This window comes from Amphibalanus amphitrite, unplaced genomic scaffold, assembly GCF_019059575.1.
Source record: "Amphibalanus amphitrite isolate SeventyFive unplaced genomic scaffold, NRLGWU_Aamphi_draft 001698F_arrow, whole genome shotgun sequence".
In the NCBI taxonomy this organism is placed as follows: Eukaryota; Metazoa; Arthropoda; class Thecostraca; order Balanomorpha; family Balanidae; genus Amphibalanus; species Amphibalanus amphitrite.
Window position 1 is genome coordinate 20673 of NW_024883191.1, and position 16828 is coordinate 37500.

The window sequence follows — 16828 nt, forward strand, 5'->3', positions numbered from 1 at the left end:
CTGGGGCAATATCTCCCAAAGTATTCGACGAATGAGATTGAAAATGTCACAACACGAATCGCCGGGCAAGATAACCTCATAGACGAGATTTCATCAAAATATGAGAGGTAGGGTGTTATTTCGCGATTTTTTTTTGGTCGATTTGTCGTGGAACGCCCAAGCTGTGCATGTCCCAAATTGCATACCACCAACCACGGCAGCGAGACCCAAGATTTTTCGCGAGTCGCGACGAGGAGAGGGTCTTAGGCCGTGTTACACTGCCGAATTTTGGCCACGACCCTGTCGCCGAATCACGTCATGTAGGAAATCGGCTAACAGTTTACCGACAGAGGCGAACAGTTCGCCGACAGAGCCCGATTTGAAGAAAACGGGTGGGGGGCCCCCTAATCGTGCGCGGGTCGAAGCTGATCCATGATTCGGCGAACATCGCGAATGAATGGCGAATCTGTTGCGAATAGTCGGCGATTCCTTGGCAACAAGTCGGCGCACGTAGCGACATGTCGGCGGCGACTCGGCGAGTGTTTGGCGATCATGTTCGTTTATTATAAGTTCGGCGAACGGCCACGAAATTTTCATTTTTCATGAAATATTCGTGGCGGTCGTGACGAACCGTAAAAGTCGCGCGGTGGACACCGATTGGTCTGCGAAATGCCAAGACCGTGGAAGAAAGATCCCGAATCGGTCCGCGACATAGGATGACTTGCATATTCGTGCACATTCGTGTACCAAAATTCGGCAGTGTAACAAGGGCTTAAACAAGGGCTTTATAAAAAAAGTCGCAGCGAATGCATTGAGCATTAAAGGACGAAAACATTGTTTGTTACCCCCCAGTCCCCACCGCCTCAGGCGATCACGTGCTGTCATCCACCTGGTGAGGCCACGCCCCATGTAGTGCATCCCGAGTTCCTGCAATATACCGGGTGGCCCAGAAAAAACGTTCCCAACTTTAAATCAATATTTCTCAGAAAGTGATAAAGATACAACATTGAAACTTCGAATAGTCAATGCGGCACACATTTTCAGTAAATGGTGTGATTTTTATGGTGTTCGGTAAATTACTTTTTAAACGGTTCGTGTTTCAAGCATGCCATGTAAAAATTACTTTTTTGCTCCGATGTTTACTCAAAAATGTGAGTGAACAGGTCACTTTCACCCCTCGGCACCACGGCCTAGAGCCATGGCTGCTACTGGCAGCTAGTCTCATTGATGGTTCGGGTCTCAGGATGACACATTCCATCAGCAACCACGATGGCTCTGTGCCAGTGGCATCGGAAGAAGTCTCCAGTTTTCTAACCATCTTGTGGCTCAAATGCTTTCCTGGCTGACATTCCTGGGAAAAGGTAGCTTTTCAACCAGTTTTCTTTTTTGTCATCTGCTGGCAATGTTGTTTTTCATAAAATGTTATGTGGTCTTCTGGCACAGGAACTAGTCTGTTTTAGTTTGTTTTCCTTATCCGGTCGATTTACTGTTTGATCTACTGAAAGGAGGGTAATCAGCAGTAATCCATGCACCGTGCCACGAATCATGATTTGGTGTTAAAACGAATGGCATCCATGAGCACCATTTTGGCTCAGTATTTGAATATTTGGCACATAAGTGAGACACAAATATTTAAAATAAGAACATACGAGTTGGTTTCATTCACATGCTCTATTTTTCTATTTTTTCATAACATGGGGCGTCTAACCCAATCATCACTATCGTTTGACATCGGCAAAAAAGCAAAAACGTCTTGCTTAATTCAACTCAAGATTGCCAGCTTGAAAATGATGGTATAGTGTTATAATTTAGCATACCAATGCGCAAAGAAATGACGCAAACTTGCTGAAAATTTTGTCTCGTTATTTGCACTCGACTTTGATATATAGGCCTCCAAAGTTCGGAACGTTTTTTCTGGGCCACCCGGTACACACATCCTTGTGCAATGTGTTTAGTGTAACTGCACTTGCAGTCTGCACACTAGGCCCCCGAAGCCAATAACCCGTGCTGTTGCCATCCCATGTACCGCGCACCGGTATATGCCGATTAATCACCCCCCTCCCCTTCCCCCGCACACACACACAGACGCGGGCGACGAGTCGCCGCCCCCTGGCTACAGTGGCTGACCTTGAGTTCGCAGCCCGCTCCGTATCGGGGGGACGGTTTAGGTATATAGCCTTGGGGGGGACGGGAACCGGGGACAACCTACAACGTCAGCGGCGGTCCCAGCAACATGGCTCGCAAGCTTTTCACTTGAAAACTCGCATTTAACCGTGGTGAGCTTCCCGCTTGACTGTAAATCATCTCTCAAATCCGAATGATAAAATAAGTAACGGTGAGCCACCACGCTCACCTAAGAATGGTTCTTTGCCATCCCCCCTTGGAGCGTTGCCTGGGCGCGCCTCTGCAGCAGCTATGAGCGCCACGCGGAGGGTTATATCAATGGCCTTGGCGGAGGGGGCGCTGGCGGCGTCCCATGCGCGGAGATACCGGCGGCCGGAATCGACCGTTTTGTAGCCGGTGAGAGAAGCTGTCGGGTGTCTGAAGGATCACAAAGCTCGCAGTAATGGCTACCGTGTTCGGCTACTGGGCGATCAAGGGTCTTGGCCAGCCCTGCCGGCTGCTGCTGGAGCTGGCAGGAGAAGAGTACCAGGACAACAGGTTTGACCAGGTGGGTTCAGTTCTATTCCTGTCCACTGATTGTGATTGCTGCGGATCAGGATGAAAGTATTGATCATGACCCTCCAAATGCATGGCAACGTGAGGTGACCTTTCCCATAACGTTTCGATTTATTCTAGTGATAAATTAGACAAAGGCGTAGCGTTTATCGTAATGGTAACTGGTAAGGTTGCTTATCGTCGTGTTCGTGGAAATGTGACTTTCCCGCCTGTTTTTCAAGATTATTTTCTAGAGATGTTCATAAATGAAATATAAAGATCCATAGCCAGAACATTTAATCACATTTCAGGAATCGAAATGAAGAGCCCATCCACTCCACCCATTTCTCAAGATTGAGATGCATCATTGCATCCCCCATAAATGACACCATGTCATGTTCTCAATGGATGGTCTTGTGCTCGAATCCCAGTTCGACCAAAAATTTATCGTATGATTGCAAAAGAGCATGATCGTAGTGTAAATTAGAGGTGTTTTATGAGTTTTGTGTTGCAAATACTTACTTGTAGCGAGACAGAATAGTTCTTAAAACTGGCTTATAATTATCTATACTTGTCTTGTCAGCAATAATGCCATTATTTACCTCCCTTTATCAGAAGTCAGCGCCAAGCGCCGCATCCAGGCCAGGGTCGGGTCGCGGCGCCGGTGCTCCATGCCTCGCCCGGCCCCTTCGCCTCTCCTGACCTGTTCTGAGTGATTGTTTGTTTGTGTGTCTGGACTGGGAGTGTCGGAGAATGCAGTCCGGAGGGCCCAGTTCAAGTTCGATGACCGATACGGCGGCAGCATTGTTCGTCTGCGATCAAACGTCAGCGGGCACCGGACTGATTCGACTCATGCACCACCCGGACATTATCTAGGAATCTTTGACATATTTTGGTTTCATTGCATGGCAAATATTTGTGTTGGTCGAATCACACTGCAATAAGTGATGCAGCTCATCCGATGCTTTTATATGATACATTTTCTTTTCATGTTGCATCAATTCCCGTCTTTTCTTTTCCCCTACACGTCCAGTTTAGTGTGGCCCTGGTACTAGGCAGCTGTAATGTCCCCAATGTCCGGACATTGGGGACAATTGACGAATGATGGCATTTGCGACCGGCCCAACCGTCCCACATCACCTCACAAACCCCAAATACACTCACTCCATCTCTCTCACCCTGGCAGCTGCGAGCCGAGGATGTCTGGATCCAGGAGAAGGCCAAGAACCCGCACGGCCTGCCCTTCCCGAACCTACCCTACTACGTGGACGGCGACCAGAAGCTGACGCAGAGCTCTGCCATCGTGCGTCACCTGGGGAGGAAGCACAACATGGCCGCCAACAACGACGCCGAGGCCAGCCAGCTGGACATGCTGGAGGGCGTGGTGAGTCAAGGCGGTGCCGAAGGACGTGTTGAACGGGGGAATTATAAATATACCTACGTGCGATTCAGAGCTCAACTGGCCGCTAAAATGTTTGACTCTCTCGATCTTTGTATGGTTTTATTGCAAATGCCTTTGATTGCCTGCTCTTTCTCGCAACGTCGTCGATTTTTCGTCGTAGCGCCTTCCAATGTCGTCACGGCCTTCATTTTTCCTCGTATGTTCGTCGGCGTCATTGGAGATGAATTAAATGAAATTAACTTTTTGCTTACTGGACTCCAGCGAAGATCTGAAGTCAAATCTCGACGTTTTTTTAGTTTACATTAAAATAACCGGAATTTCCTGCAATGTAATTAGCTAACCGGTCAGCAGACTGCAATGGAGACAAATAGACATCCAGCATCTATCTGAACTGGAACTGCATATGAACCATTTTGGTAAAACGTATTTGTTACTTCTGAAAGCAACTCGAGGTAGGTATATGAAGTCAAATGGCTCAATTGAAAAATCAAATAAATTAAGAACGTAAGTTCCTCTACTCTACGGTAAAAAACAAAGAAGCAAAGTAATCCGTAATAAAGCGTAGTAAAACTAACTACCAAAGTAATCGGATTTCGATCTGAAGTTCAGTTGTTTCGTTTCAGGTGATCGACGTGCGCACGTGGTTCTTTGACCTGTGCTACCAGACCGAGGAGGGTTTCAAGGCCGGCCTGCCAGAGGCGGTGCAGCGTTCCACCACCTACTGCCAGCAGCTGAACGCCTACCTGGGCTCCAAGCCCTGGTTCCTCGGCGACCGCATCACCTATGTGGACGTCATGGCCTACGACATGCTGACCAACTGGCGCGAGCTGGAGCCCAAGGTGCTGGACGGGTCCGACAACCTCAAACAGCTGGTAGATCGGTTCGAGGCGCTGCCCAACATCAAAAAGTACATGGAGAGCGACCGGTTCATCAAGACCATCAACGCCCACATGGCGGTGTTCGGCGCCGCCAAGTGAGGCGCTCTCCCAGCGAGAGACGACTCAGAGTCGAGCCTGTGACGTCATGAGTATCACGGTCAGGGTATCTGGGGGACAGTCGGTGGGAACAGACTCAGGAGGCCGAGCTCTGTGGGTGATATTGAAACTCGTTCATCTCTGATATTGTCAAACATGACATTCCGGGTCGTCTAAAACATTGTTTTGGGCGCTTTGTGACAAAGCCATTGGCTCTAACTGCTGTTAGTCATAAAATGACGTAAAATCAATAAATAACGTTGCTAAGGTCGTGTGTTGGTCGTTCCTGAAGTTGTCAGTGAAGTATTTCGCGGGGCACCCGGTTAATCGATGATGCAGCAACCGAACAAATAATCGTAGGCTTGAGTCAAACACATTCACAATATCTGGAATGTTTTTCTTCAGACGTCGAGCAATCCAAAGTGGTTATTTTTGGTGCAAGGTGCGCCTGCTTCTGATCGGCCATTGTCACGCCAGGGTCCTCCATAGTTTATTTACGTTCCTCCAGACCACCCAATCTCCATCCTTGAATCATACTTTCCTGAACCGAACTAACTACCTAACCAGTAACCAGTTACCAGACGGCCGGCGGAGGGAGTATGGCCGGTTGAGCGACTGGGTGCCCGAAGACTTGGTCTGTGTCTCCGGCCGCCCGGACACTGCTTGGTCCACTGGGATAGGCACAGCTTATACGGCGGTGCAGTGGCTGGTGACCGACTCATTTACATTGTCCTCTGAACTAGTCTGAAATCAAGGCCTGAAATGGTCCCAGGGGACGGAAGAGACGAGGCACGGGCTCCTGGAGGTCCACGTAGTGCGTTGTAGTGCGTGGGCTCGTGGGATCTGTACCCCCATAGGCCGAGAAGCAAAACACCATGATTCATCAAAGGCTGGTATGAGATGAAAAGTCCTTTCAAGACTAGCGTGGGCCCTCAAAGACCAGCAAGTGGTGAGTGACCCCATATTTGAAGTGAATCGTTTTGAGTCCGGCTGGATCGGACATTATCGTTATATGTGGACTACTTGCAAGTTCAATCTCATATTTTTCAGTCAAAAGTGATTTTCATCCCTGACTGACCTGTACTCATTCAGACACCACTCAGGACTTGGGTGCGCCCTTTATTCAGTATTATGCCGATTATGCCCTTTTCCCAAGGCCACATATAGGCCTTCTCCGTCAGTGACTTCGTGCTCCGAACTCGAACGCCCTCGTCGGAAGAAATCAGAAGCAGAGTAGAGTACCATCATCGCTAGGTGGCGCGCAGATCGCTTGAACACGGTGACCTTGAGCCATTGATTGTAAACACTGGGCTTCCACAGAGCTTCAGTTTGAGTTTCGTTTTCGTTTTCGACAGGGAACGCGGGCGAACAAAGCCAAAGGTATGACTCTTATTTATTTCCTCCGTGCTTCTTTTTCAGTATGTATTCATATGTGTTGGCGATGTTGCTGTAGTATTTCGTTTGTATTGATATCAACATGCAGATGCAGATTGAGATGTAGTCTCACTCACTCAATCCAAATCTTGTTCTTGAATGATCTGTAAAAAAACATCTTGATCTCAGACCTCAAGCTCGATTTCAATTTTGATATTGTTTGGTCTGTCTTCTTCATTGATAATTGCTCACATCACGGATGTGCTCTATTCTAAGTGGTGTTTATTATACTATGGCTTTCTTGATGCATCAAAATTGTATCGGCAGAACTTGATGGTTATGTGCGTAGGTATCTTTGTTATAGTTATGGAGTCATAGAGTTGATTATAGATTTAAAGAGTTTCATTGTTATAAAATGTAACATTGTGTCCAGTTTTGTTGAGCTAAGTGAAAAGGTTGAAATGTGATCATTTTATTGCATTATCTGGTATGCGGCCAATGTGGTAAACAATGAAATCAATTTATATTTGTATTAAAAATATATTGCATTGTATTAGTAATTGTGAATGTGATCAGAAATCAATTTCACTGTGCATCTACAGGACGTAAAAAGGCCAAATATGGTCCCTTTCACTTTTTAGGCCTATGAATGGACACTTTGCCATGACAGCTAGACAGGATAGCATTTAGTAGGTAAGCACTGATACTTAATGATAATCAAGTTAGCTAATAACACTGCTGCTTTCATGTGTTTAAGCATGTGTATGTGTGTAAGATGCTGATTTTTCCCATTGTTTGTCCTCATTGATTATTATTCTCATGTACATTTTGTTACAGACACATTCAAGGTAAACACATCAAGGTGTGAGCTTTAAGCAGATAGGAACTAGCTGGAAAAGGATTCAAGAAGAAGTGATACTATCATACTATTTGAACAAACTTGGCATCAGAGAAGACTGGTCCTCTTTCAAGTAAGTCATTCACATTGTTTTGCCTATTGTGTAATAAATTTGTGCATAGGCGTCGCCAGACATTTTCGGTTGGGGGGGCAAAATCAAGTTTTGTGTTCAATCTTGCCTTTCCCCAGCCGTTACTCACTCGTTTTACATATCATTCGACGCGCAATGGTGCGAGGAATCCGATGGTGACAAAGTTTTCCTTCTAGCTATAGCATGTATTTTTTTTACAAAAAAAAATCAAAATTTTGAAATTTTTGGACAAAAACGACCGTTAGAATTACAGTGGCTGCGATTGCCGACGCACTGCAGAGGGCCCCTGTGCAGACTCTTGTCGCTCATGATCATTACCCAGAAGAAGGTGAAAAACGCTCCATTTGAATCGGATCACCTCGCTAAAACCTCCATTCACGCATGCATATTGCATGCCCAGGTTTTACGTGAAATGCATAGGGCTTATCCCAGCCGCCGATTGTAGCTAAGAATTGGGCATTCGGCGGAGACTGAGAGAGAATGTCGGAAGTGTGAATCGGAAGTACATCATTCATCCTTGCTGCAGTGAGAAGTGTTTTGTTCACTCGAGTGTGAACAAAAAGTTTCTGGTTTTTCGAGTGAAGGGAAGCGCTGCAAACGCGACCAAAAATATTTAACGGAACCAAAAGTTACGCACGGCATAGCGGCAAGGGATCCCTTAGAGATAGGATTGCGACTTCCAGGCCATTTCAGGCCACTGAGGGTCAGTGTGGACTCTCAGAAGCCTGCTTAGGATCCCGGAGATCGGCGTGGGTCACCCCAAATATTTACGTGTATGTGGTGCTTTAGGGCTTTCCGAGCCTAAGGTGGGCCCGGAAAGCCCTTTAGGGCACACGAGCTTTCAGAAGCCAGTGTGGGCGGCGGGCGCTAAGAGACTAGGCCCAGGGTGAGCCTGGAGCCCTCGAATAACAGTGTGAACCGCCGGGGTCTGCGTCGAATCCTTAAGGACCCTACGTTGGTAGGGACATCAGAAACATGTGTTGCGGCCCTCAGAGGGACACGTGAGTTGTGACCCCTCAGATGCCGGGTTGGGGTTTAGTAAAGTCTGTCGCCTCAAAAGTTCGGCTGAACTATCATAGGCCAGTTGAGGTTTTCAGAAATTTTCGAAGACATCCTCAAAGATTCGTGTGGCCCTTCAGAGGTCTACGTATGTATAATGTCCTCAAAGATCCCTGTATGGGCCCTCTAGAGAACATGGACACCAGTGGGACTCTCAGAGGCCGGTTTGGGCCCTCCGAAAGCTTCTTAGAGCTCAGTGGAGCTCCTTAGGAGCCTGTGTGAAAAGCAGGCTCATGAGCCCTGCGGCACTTGAACGGTACTTGTGCCTGTCGCAGACATTTGACGACAGTTGAGAAAGGCCCCGAAGATTTCGTGTCACGCTTTGAACGAAAATTATGTGTCAGCACTCCAAAATTTATGAAAATCAGCTACAAAATGTAATACAGAACCAACTAGGAACATGACATGAATCATGGCATTGACATTTCCGAGTCTGGAGTCGGAGTCTGGAAGATTTTGGTGACTGCGACTCTGACTTTGGTTTGAACTGCACGCTCCAACAGAGTCTGACCTCACAGGCATTCTCAGAAAGGTACCCACATTTTTTCCCCGACTCCAAAATCTCATCGGATCTGTATCGATCTCAGGGGGTGCCCGGTCCGAGGTTGGAGGGGGCAAGCTGCCCCGCTTGCCCCCCCGTGGCGACGCTAATGGCGTACAGCATTGTAGCAGGTCATGGACAAGAATGATTATGCTTAGGTGATGCTGCATCAAAACTCCTGAGTACTGGAGGATGGTTTATGCCGGCTGGTGAGAGAGAGTCTACCTGCCACAAACTTCATTGATATGCCAGAAGGCCCCACTAAGCAGTTTGCAACGCGGGCCGCCGAGACCACTGCGGAGTGCGGAATACGATTGCGAGGGGAGTTTATCATTCAAAGTTGAGTGGTGTCTGCATAGCTGTCGCACTCACTGTCCCACGGCTGTGTTGGCGTTTTCACAGCCGATAACGCATAGAAGGGGGAATCGATCGTAACCCCCAGCCTTTCGGCCTCTGATCGATCTTCGCGAAGAAACGAGCGTGCTGCCCATGACGAGAGGAAGTCAATAATACCCAGTGTTAACCCTGGCCTTTGTGCGGCGCTTTAACTCGCGCACCGATGGGGGGTTAACCGCCCCCCCCCGTGAGTTTTTTTGTGAATAGTGGAAAAACCGTGGCGCGTAGTGCGCGAAATTTGGCATAATTTTTCCTCCATCAATTTTACACATGGTGTGCAAGTTTGAACCTACTACCTTTCAAGGTCAGGCCACCAGGTCACTTCGAATGACCCAACCTCAAATCACTTTTTTGCAACTTTGTTACCCTGTCAGAGCTACAATAAATGACGGAGGCATTTGAAAGTCGCAAGCTGCAATGAGGTCATTGATAGCTAAAATCTATATATCTCGGAATTTTAAGATATCGATGACCTAAGGTCAGGTCAATTTCTTGACCTCCCCATAAGTATAAGTCAATGGAGGAAAATCAACACCCTGCTTTTTTCACTAAAACGCGTCGGAATGGCCCAATATAGGTACCACGAATAACTTCATACCCGATCAACCTTGACTACCTTGAGGCCTTTTTTTCGATGTGTGTGGCGACCCGTGTTACGTTTCGATGTGTGTGTGGGCGACTCGTGTTACCGGCTCTTTTTCAACGTAGTTCAATCGGGTGCTGTATCCCCAGTGGGCAATTATGTCCCACCTGAAGACAACACTTCTTCATTGCCGCAACCGGTCAATGATATTTCATCCAGCCCCGGATTGTTCACAACTGCGTTGAAGTTTGAACAACCTGGCATTCTTTCAACATCGGCGCACGGCTGAGGCAGAGATAAAGGTCTCTGAATGGCGCGTCACCGACACCCAGCCAGCGGGCATCTGCGCCTCTGCCTCCCCCTGCCCCCACCCACGTGAGCCCCCCCCCCCCGTCCGACTGCGGCCCGCGCCAAGGACGCAGTCCATGCCGCCGCCCGCCGGCCGGTACGTACAGATGCACGGAACGCGTGTGAGCTGACGGCGGGTGAGCTGGCCTTGTGGATGCGCCGGTGTTTGGGTGAGAGTGGCCCTGAATTCGTCCGTCCAGCTGGCTTTGCGGAGAAGGGGAGGATCCCGGCTGGATGCTGGTAAAAATGATCCTATAACGTGTGGGCTCCTTTGTTTGAAATTATTTGCATAGCGTTGGATGGTTACATCGTTCAAACTTCAAAGAGTGTTTAAACTTCAATGGGATGCGTTTGCCTACAGGTTCATTGGAGCGCTATTTATGCATTAAAATATCATTGGTCTTTACTCATGTATTCAACAGTGGGTGCTCTGTAACAGTGCATATTCAAGACAGCATCATGTGAGCTGTAATTAGCATTATGTAATGTTTTAATTATCCTACGCTCGTTTTCTGGGCAACATTTGTAACGCTGACCTGATTCCTATCTCCTGAAAGAAATGCCGGGTCTGATACAGCTTCTCTGGCGATTAAATAGGAGTAAATTGGAATAAGTTACGGAAATGTGCTCAAGACACCGCACAAATCGTGACGATCTAAAAAGCTTATATATCCTGCTTGTAGGTACCATCCTTGCCATTTGTTGCAAGTGAGGTAAGCACTAAGCAGGCTTGTCGCTCGAAGCATGTAAGTTGTAACCCTGTCCATGCATTGTGTCAATGCACCTCGTACCCAGTTCACCCCCATTGTCAAAGGACCGCAGTGGAATGTTGGACAATGGTCAATGCCTGTCTGCAATGTTAACGGTTTGAAGGAAACTGTAGCGATGAAGCCTCTGCACCAACTGCAGCCTACTAAATCGTCCAAACAGTCCAACCAGACAGTGCACTGTAGCCTCAATAACGACAAACGACACAACTGGGTCCAGCCAGTCTCTTACACAGCCTTGCAGTCGGCAACTTTGTCTTGGTGAGGGCATCAAAGAGTCTGTTGATTGGCGTAAGTGTGTGCGCAGTGCGCACGCGCGCACACACTTACGCATGGACTGGGCTCAGTTCATATAGAAAAGCCAGTTGGCAAGTGGGGCATTCCACGATAGATCGTACCAGGCCCGTCACCCTCATCTCTCAGATTTTAATATGAAAATCGGTCCTAGGGGTAATCATAGGCCCCAAAGACGCCTGGCAAAATATCAGACTTCTCAGATCAAAACTTTTTGAGTTATATTGCATTACATTTTTTTTAACTTCGGTTTGTAACGGTGAGTTTGATGGCCTATAACTCAAGAACGGGTTATGCAACCAACAAACGGGAAACAACACTAAGCTTGCGATGAACCAAAAATTGATATTACTTTTTAAAAATTCTAAAGAAAAATTTTGATTGTTGAACAAAAACCTTAATCTTTTTTCATTTGCCTCTAATGACTTTTGGGACCAAAATTTTTCACATTTTTATTTTTTCAAAATAAACTTCATGTCATTGCAAATCGACATGCAAAAAAATAGAAAGGTGTTCTTTCTATAAGTTCCTCATTTTCCCGCAAACAAAATGGGTTTCGTAGGGGTTGATACGACCCCAGCACGCCGTTTTGCTTCTAATAGAGGTAGAGCCTCGCGGAAAGAACGAACGTGTGTGCCGTTACAAGTCGCAGCGATTGGTACCCAATTTTAAGGTCTCAGGTTAACCGGTAGCGTCTGAGGTCAGGTCAAGTGACTGAAGTTACGGGTTCGGTTTTTAGTAAATAACTTCGCAAAAAATGGCCGCAGTGCCGCGATTTTGGCATCATTGTGTTCGCCTAGCTCAGGTGCGTCGAATGGTATACTTTTTGTTAGGGTGAGGTCAACTTAAGTAGTTGACCTCGGGTCAAGGTCAGGTCAGAGCCCCTCAGGTCACGAAGCTGGGCAAAGGGTATCATATGGCATATCATTCGATTCGGAAGGTCTTCCCGAGTCCATTGGTGGCTTTCCCGACTCTCTAGCTCAATTTGATCGGGAGTTATTGACGAAAAACTCGTACGACCCTAGTGACGTCATAAATGACGTCACGCAAGGTTAACAATGCAAAAGTGAAGCATTGGACTTTGCAAGGAGTGCATGAAATCACGATACCATGTACGTGAGATAGTTTTAGATCATTATCGGCGCCAAAATAACAGATTTTATATTTCCCCATTGACTTATAACAGTGATGTCACGTGACTCATGTGACCTTCAAAAATTCCCAGATATATAAGTTGTGAGACCTCTGGAGGACACTATGTATGCGTCCTGTAACTTTTATCTCGGACAGCTATGGTCATTGGCGTCCAAAACAATGTCAGAACCAAACAGCCTTTTTCACTCTCGCGCTTATAGGAAAGAGGGTTGGATGAACCCTCTTTTCATTTTTTCAGATGACTAAGACTTCAATTGAAATTTCAGTAACCCGTGATGTCACTAGGCAGCTTTACCACGCCATTTGTAAGCTCCCCTCCCAAAATCACTATTCGAAACCGTTATCGTGACGTAAAATAAATACATTTATAGAAAGAACACCTTCCTAATTTTTTGCACACTTCTTAACAATGAGCTAAATATTTTTTTAAAGAAATAAAAATTCAAAAAAATTTGGTCCTTAAGTCCAAAAAATACAAATGAAAGAAAACTCGATATGTCATATATCAAAAATAGCGTATTTTTCGAAATTTCAAAAATACATATTAATCTCTGTTTCATTGCAAGTTCAATGTTATCTAACATTTGGCATTTGAATAATCCGTCTTAGAGTTACAGCCCGCCAAACTTAGCGCTGCAAAGCAAGATCCAAAAAATGTTATACGCCATAACTCAAAAAATACTTATCTGATAAGCCTGAAATTGTTACAGGTAGATTCAGAGCCCCTGATTACCCCTGAGACCAATTTTCGTCAAATTCCGAGAAATGAGGGTGTCAAATTGGAAAAAAGTGGTACGATCTATCGTGGAATGCCCAAAGTGTCACTTTTCCAAAGTGCCACTTTTCAAAGGGACACTTTTGGTAACATTGGCGCCGGTGTGTAAGAGTGGCTATATGACCCTATCTGTCGGGTCCCCGTCCCCCTTTCCAATAAGTGTCCCTTAGCAGCAAAGGGGCTCTATATGAACTGGGCCCTGGTCCCAGCCGGTGAAGTATTGCCACCGTATCGAATTGTGCGGGTAAGCCGGGATTTAAGTATCACGCGTGCCACCGTATCAAATGCGCAAGTTTGCCTGGATTTTGATTATCGTGCGCCGTCCCTGAGCGCCGCCGTTGGTGACATTTGCTCGCTATCACGGCCATCTGTCCATATCGGGTGGTGTAGCAGCTGCTGCCGGGGCAGGTGGCACACGCTCGATATACTGGGGACCCGGGTTGGCGCACGGAGGGTCGAACACGCAAACGAACGGACAACGGACAGGCGGGCTGTTGTTTTGGCCTTTGAACGCGATGTGATACAGTAATCGTAGTAACGTAGCGTAGTAACGATAGCGATAGGGCAGCACTTCACAGTTCACTGTTATTGTGTGTCGAGGAAGCCGAGTGTCCAGCACTCAACGATAGCAGGAAAACCGCCATACCGGTCATTTCTTACAACAGCGGTATTTAGGTACAGAGTATTGTGAACACATTAGGTGCTACCTTCTGTCAATGTTTGCAAATTGCAACGGCAGTCTTCGGATCTGATTGCAAAACAGCATTTGTCAACGATTGGCTATGGTGCAACATGTGTTGTGCTGGCAAGCCTAGATGCTGTGCAGTGAATGCACACAATGCAGATTTTGAAGCTGGGTAGTTTTTCTTGGCCTCACAGCTAACAGCTTACATGATGTGTCTAGCTTAGGTCGGACTAACATTAAACCCCGCACGAACGCCGTCTAATTGGAATCCAACGAATCTCAGCCACGTCGCCAACCAACCGGCGCATTGCACGTGTCTTTTCGCCACCTCTCCCACCTCTCCCCTGCTGACCAGTGGTCCCGGGCCACGTCGCCCTGCGCCGGCCGCCGGCGCTCCGGGGGTGGAGCAGAACGCCGCCCTTAGTCCGGTGCACCGGCCCAGTCGGTATCTTGTGAATCACTCCACCGGCCGCCAGAGTCGAGACAGGTCGTTTTGCGTCACCCCTCGCCGCTAAGCCGCTGGTTCGAGCCGCTGTGGGGCCGCTCATGGTCTGTTGCAATAGTTGTTCGTGACGGGACAACTGGATTGGACTCGACGGCAGCACGGCGGCACGGCGCGACATACATTGAGCTCCATTGTGCCCAGTGAGCTGCTCTACGCCCCCCCCCCCCCCGTAGTCAGCTGATTCCCCCTCCCCGTGACGAGCGGACGACTGACTTGTTTTCTCTGTCACCAGAAACCATGGATGACGGGGAGAGGAACGGTTCCGACTCCGATGACGGTTCGTCGGCCAGCTGGGTGATACTCAACGACGATGATCACATCAGCGGTAAGTGATGAGGGGAGTGAATGGTGAGCGACCCGATGCGTAGTTGTGAGTGACCGAAGTGTGTGGGAGGGGGAGGGGGCCAGCGGGGCCCCGGCTCGGGGAAATCAGTGACACAAGAGGGATTGTGACTGTTGGTAGTTTTTTTTCGTGACCCGAGGCGAGGCCATGGTGTGTGACTGTGACTTGGGTAACCGAGGATGTGGTGCTGTGGATGGGGCTGAGTGACCTTGACCGAGGAAGCGCTGCCACTGGGTGACCGGAGGAGGGACTCACGTGCCGGTTGTGTTTTTGGACGCTAGAAATCCTGATGTAGCTGTTGGGTTCAATGAAATAACTGTGAGGCTGCTACGCTCAAAATTGCTAACATTTGTTGTGCTCTCCTGTGGCTTGTTTGTAAACAAACGCTGGTCTGTGACCCGACTTATACAATATCCTGCTCGAATATGAAACACTCGATAAGTACCGACACTAAACCGGCAATAACATTGAACAATCGGTCCACCTTTTACCTCATACCTGTGGAATATCCGCCACTGAAACAAAGCCGACCTTGCGGGCCGCCGTAACTCAAGACCGGAACGAGGAGCCGGTACAGGTATGTCGGAACGTCTAGCAGGCAGCTGATACTACACTACCAAGGGAGCTGTTTTAGGAGAGGACAAGTGAGGCCGGTTCCCACCTCGGCTCGTAGCTGTACGACCGTCTCACACCGGTCTCATTGCGCGTTAGTTTGGTCGCAATGGTGCGGATGCACTCTGCAGGACAGGTCTTTGTTTTGATTAGTAGCGGCTATTGCGACGTCCACTGAGATTGTCGGGAGTTTGCGCTGTCGGACTGTCAGTAAAAGATGGTTTTGCCGTGCGTAGTCTGTATTGGCATGAGTTGAGCTTGATATTGTTTTCTTCATACTTTTTCTTAGAGAGGAAGGGTATAGTTATTTGGGGGACTGCCTGTTCCTACTACAGATTTTTCGATTCATGACTCAACTATTTCCTGATAGGTATCTATTGATTTTGCCAGAAAGCGATTGTTTCTTGATTTCTACTGTACTCCGACAACATATTAACGTGAGTCTGTCATAAAATTTCGTATTGTTACTTATATCCGACCGAGTTACTTACTCGTTTTCATAGCATACCTCAAATTCTGAACTCAGAACTCGGCGGGCACGACCTTGCGAGTGCGGGCGACAGTGGCAATACCTCTGCCCTTTGTCCAATAACGGCTGACAGCTCCACCGGCCACCACCACCGACGCCAATGTGACAGGATGGGCTCGGTCGGTCCAATTGACTGGCTTTTGGCTGCTAACTAGCTGTGGTTGTTAGCTGTGGAGAACGGGGGTAAAAAGTGGGCGGTAGACGGATGATGATGAACGCTGAATGGTTGATGATGGGTGGTGAGCGGTGGATGGTGGGCCCTGAACGGTTGACGATGGACGGTGGACGGTAGACATTGGACAAAGAACGAGGAACGTTGGGCGGTAGACGTTAGATGTTGGACGGTAGACAGTGAACTTGATCGGTAGACGGTGAACCTTTATTGAGGGACACTGGAATTTGACGTTAACCATTGCACCGTGAACGCCTGTGAACAGTGAACAGACGGCGGCCGTCGGCTGGCAATCAACCCTCGGCGGTGGTGGGTGCGGCCGGCCGACCCCACAGCAGCTGCTCGGTCCGACTGTCTGCAGTAGCTCGATATCGAGCGGGCAGTGGCTGCGACTCGGGCCGAGCCACGACGAGCCTGCAGGCGGCCACTGGCGGGGAGGGTCAGTGGGGGGGGGGGAGGGGGCGGAGCCCAGGAGGTCGCAGGGTGCATGTAACGGATGTTGTTGAAAACTGCCGAGAAACTGGTGCATCTTTGGGGCGTTGCAGCGCGATGCAGAGCGCAATGTTTGTTGACACCGTTTGGACACACGGCTTAAATAATTAATGCTCTGGTTCAAGTAACCAGACACGCCCCCTGTCCCTCTCCCGGAACCGAATCCATACCCCTCCCCGGTGCGCCGCTACTGCTG

At 48.2% G+C, this 16828-nt stretch overlaps 2 protein-coding genes across 2 annotated transcripts in view; both read left to right on the forward strand.

The window, feature by feature from the left end:
• The first annotated feature begins 2001 nt into the window (after positions 1-2001).
• On the forward strand, positions 2002-5280 carry LOC122374708 (glutathione S-transferase Mu 1-like). Its single transcript, XM_043353626.1, has 3 exons — positions 2002-2650; positions 3824-4021; positions 4663-5280. Exons 1-3 carry the CDS (start codon positions 2546-2548, stop codon positions 5014-5016), a joined length of 657 nt encoding a protein of 218 aa, XP_043209561.1. The 5' UTR covers positions 2002-2545; the 3' UTR covers positions 5017-5280.
• A 1041-nt stretch (positions 5281-6321) lies between these two features.
• LOC122374706 overlaps positions 6322-16828 on the forward strand; it is a 26872-nt gene continuing 16365 nt past the window's right edge. The window contains exons 1-3 of the mRNA XM_043353624.1: positions 6322-6393; positions 7225-7358; positions 14717-14809. Of these exons, the coding sequence (XP_043209559.1) occupies positions 14722-14809 (88 nt within the window). The 5' untranslated portion in view covers positions 6322-6393; positions 7225-7358; positions 14717-14721. The remainder of the gene's footprint in view (positions 6394-7224; positions 7359-14716; positions 14810-16828) is intronic.

Bases quoted from the DNA above. Each gene is read 5' to 3' on its own strand.
- LOC122374708 (XM_043353626.1), top strand. From the start codon at position 2,546: ATGGCTACCGTGTTCGGCTACTGGGCGATCAAGGGTCTTGGCCAGCCC. The intron at 2,651-3,823 runs GTGGGTTCAGTT...TCACCCTGGCAG, and splicing joins AGGACAACAGGTTTGACCAG to CTGCGAGCCGAGGATGTCTG. The intron at 4,022-4,662 runs GTGAGTCAAGGC...GTTTCGTTTCAG, and splicing joins TGGACATGCTGGAGGGCGTG to GTGATCGACGTGCGCACGTG.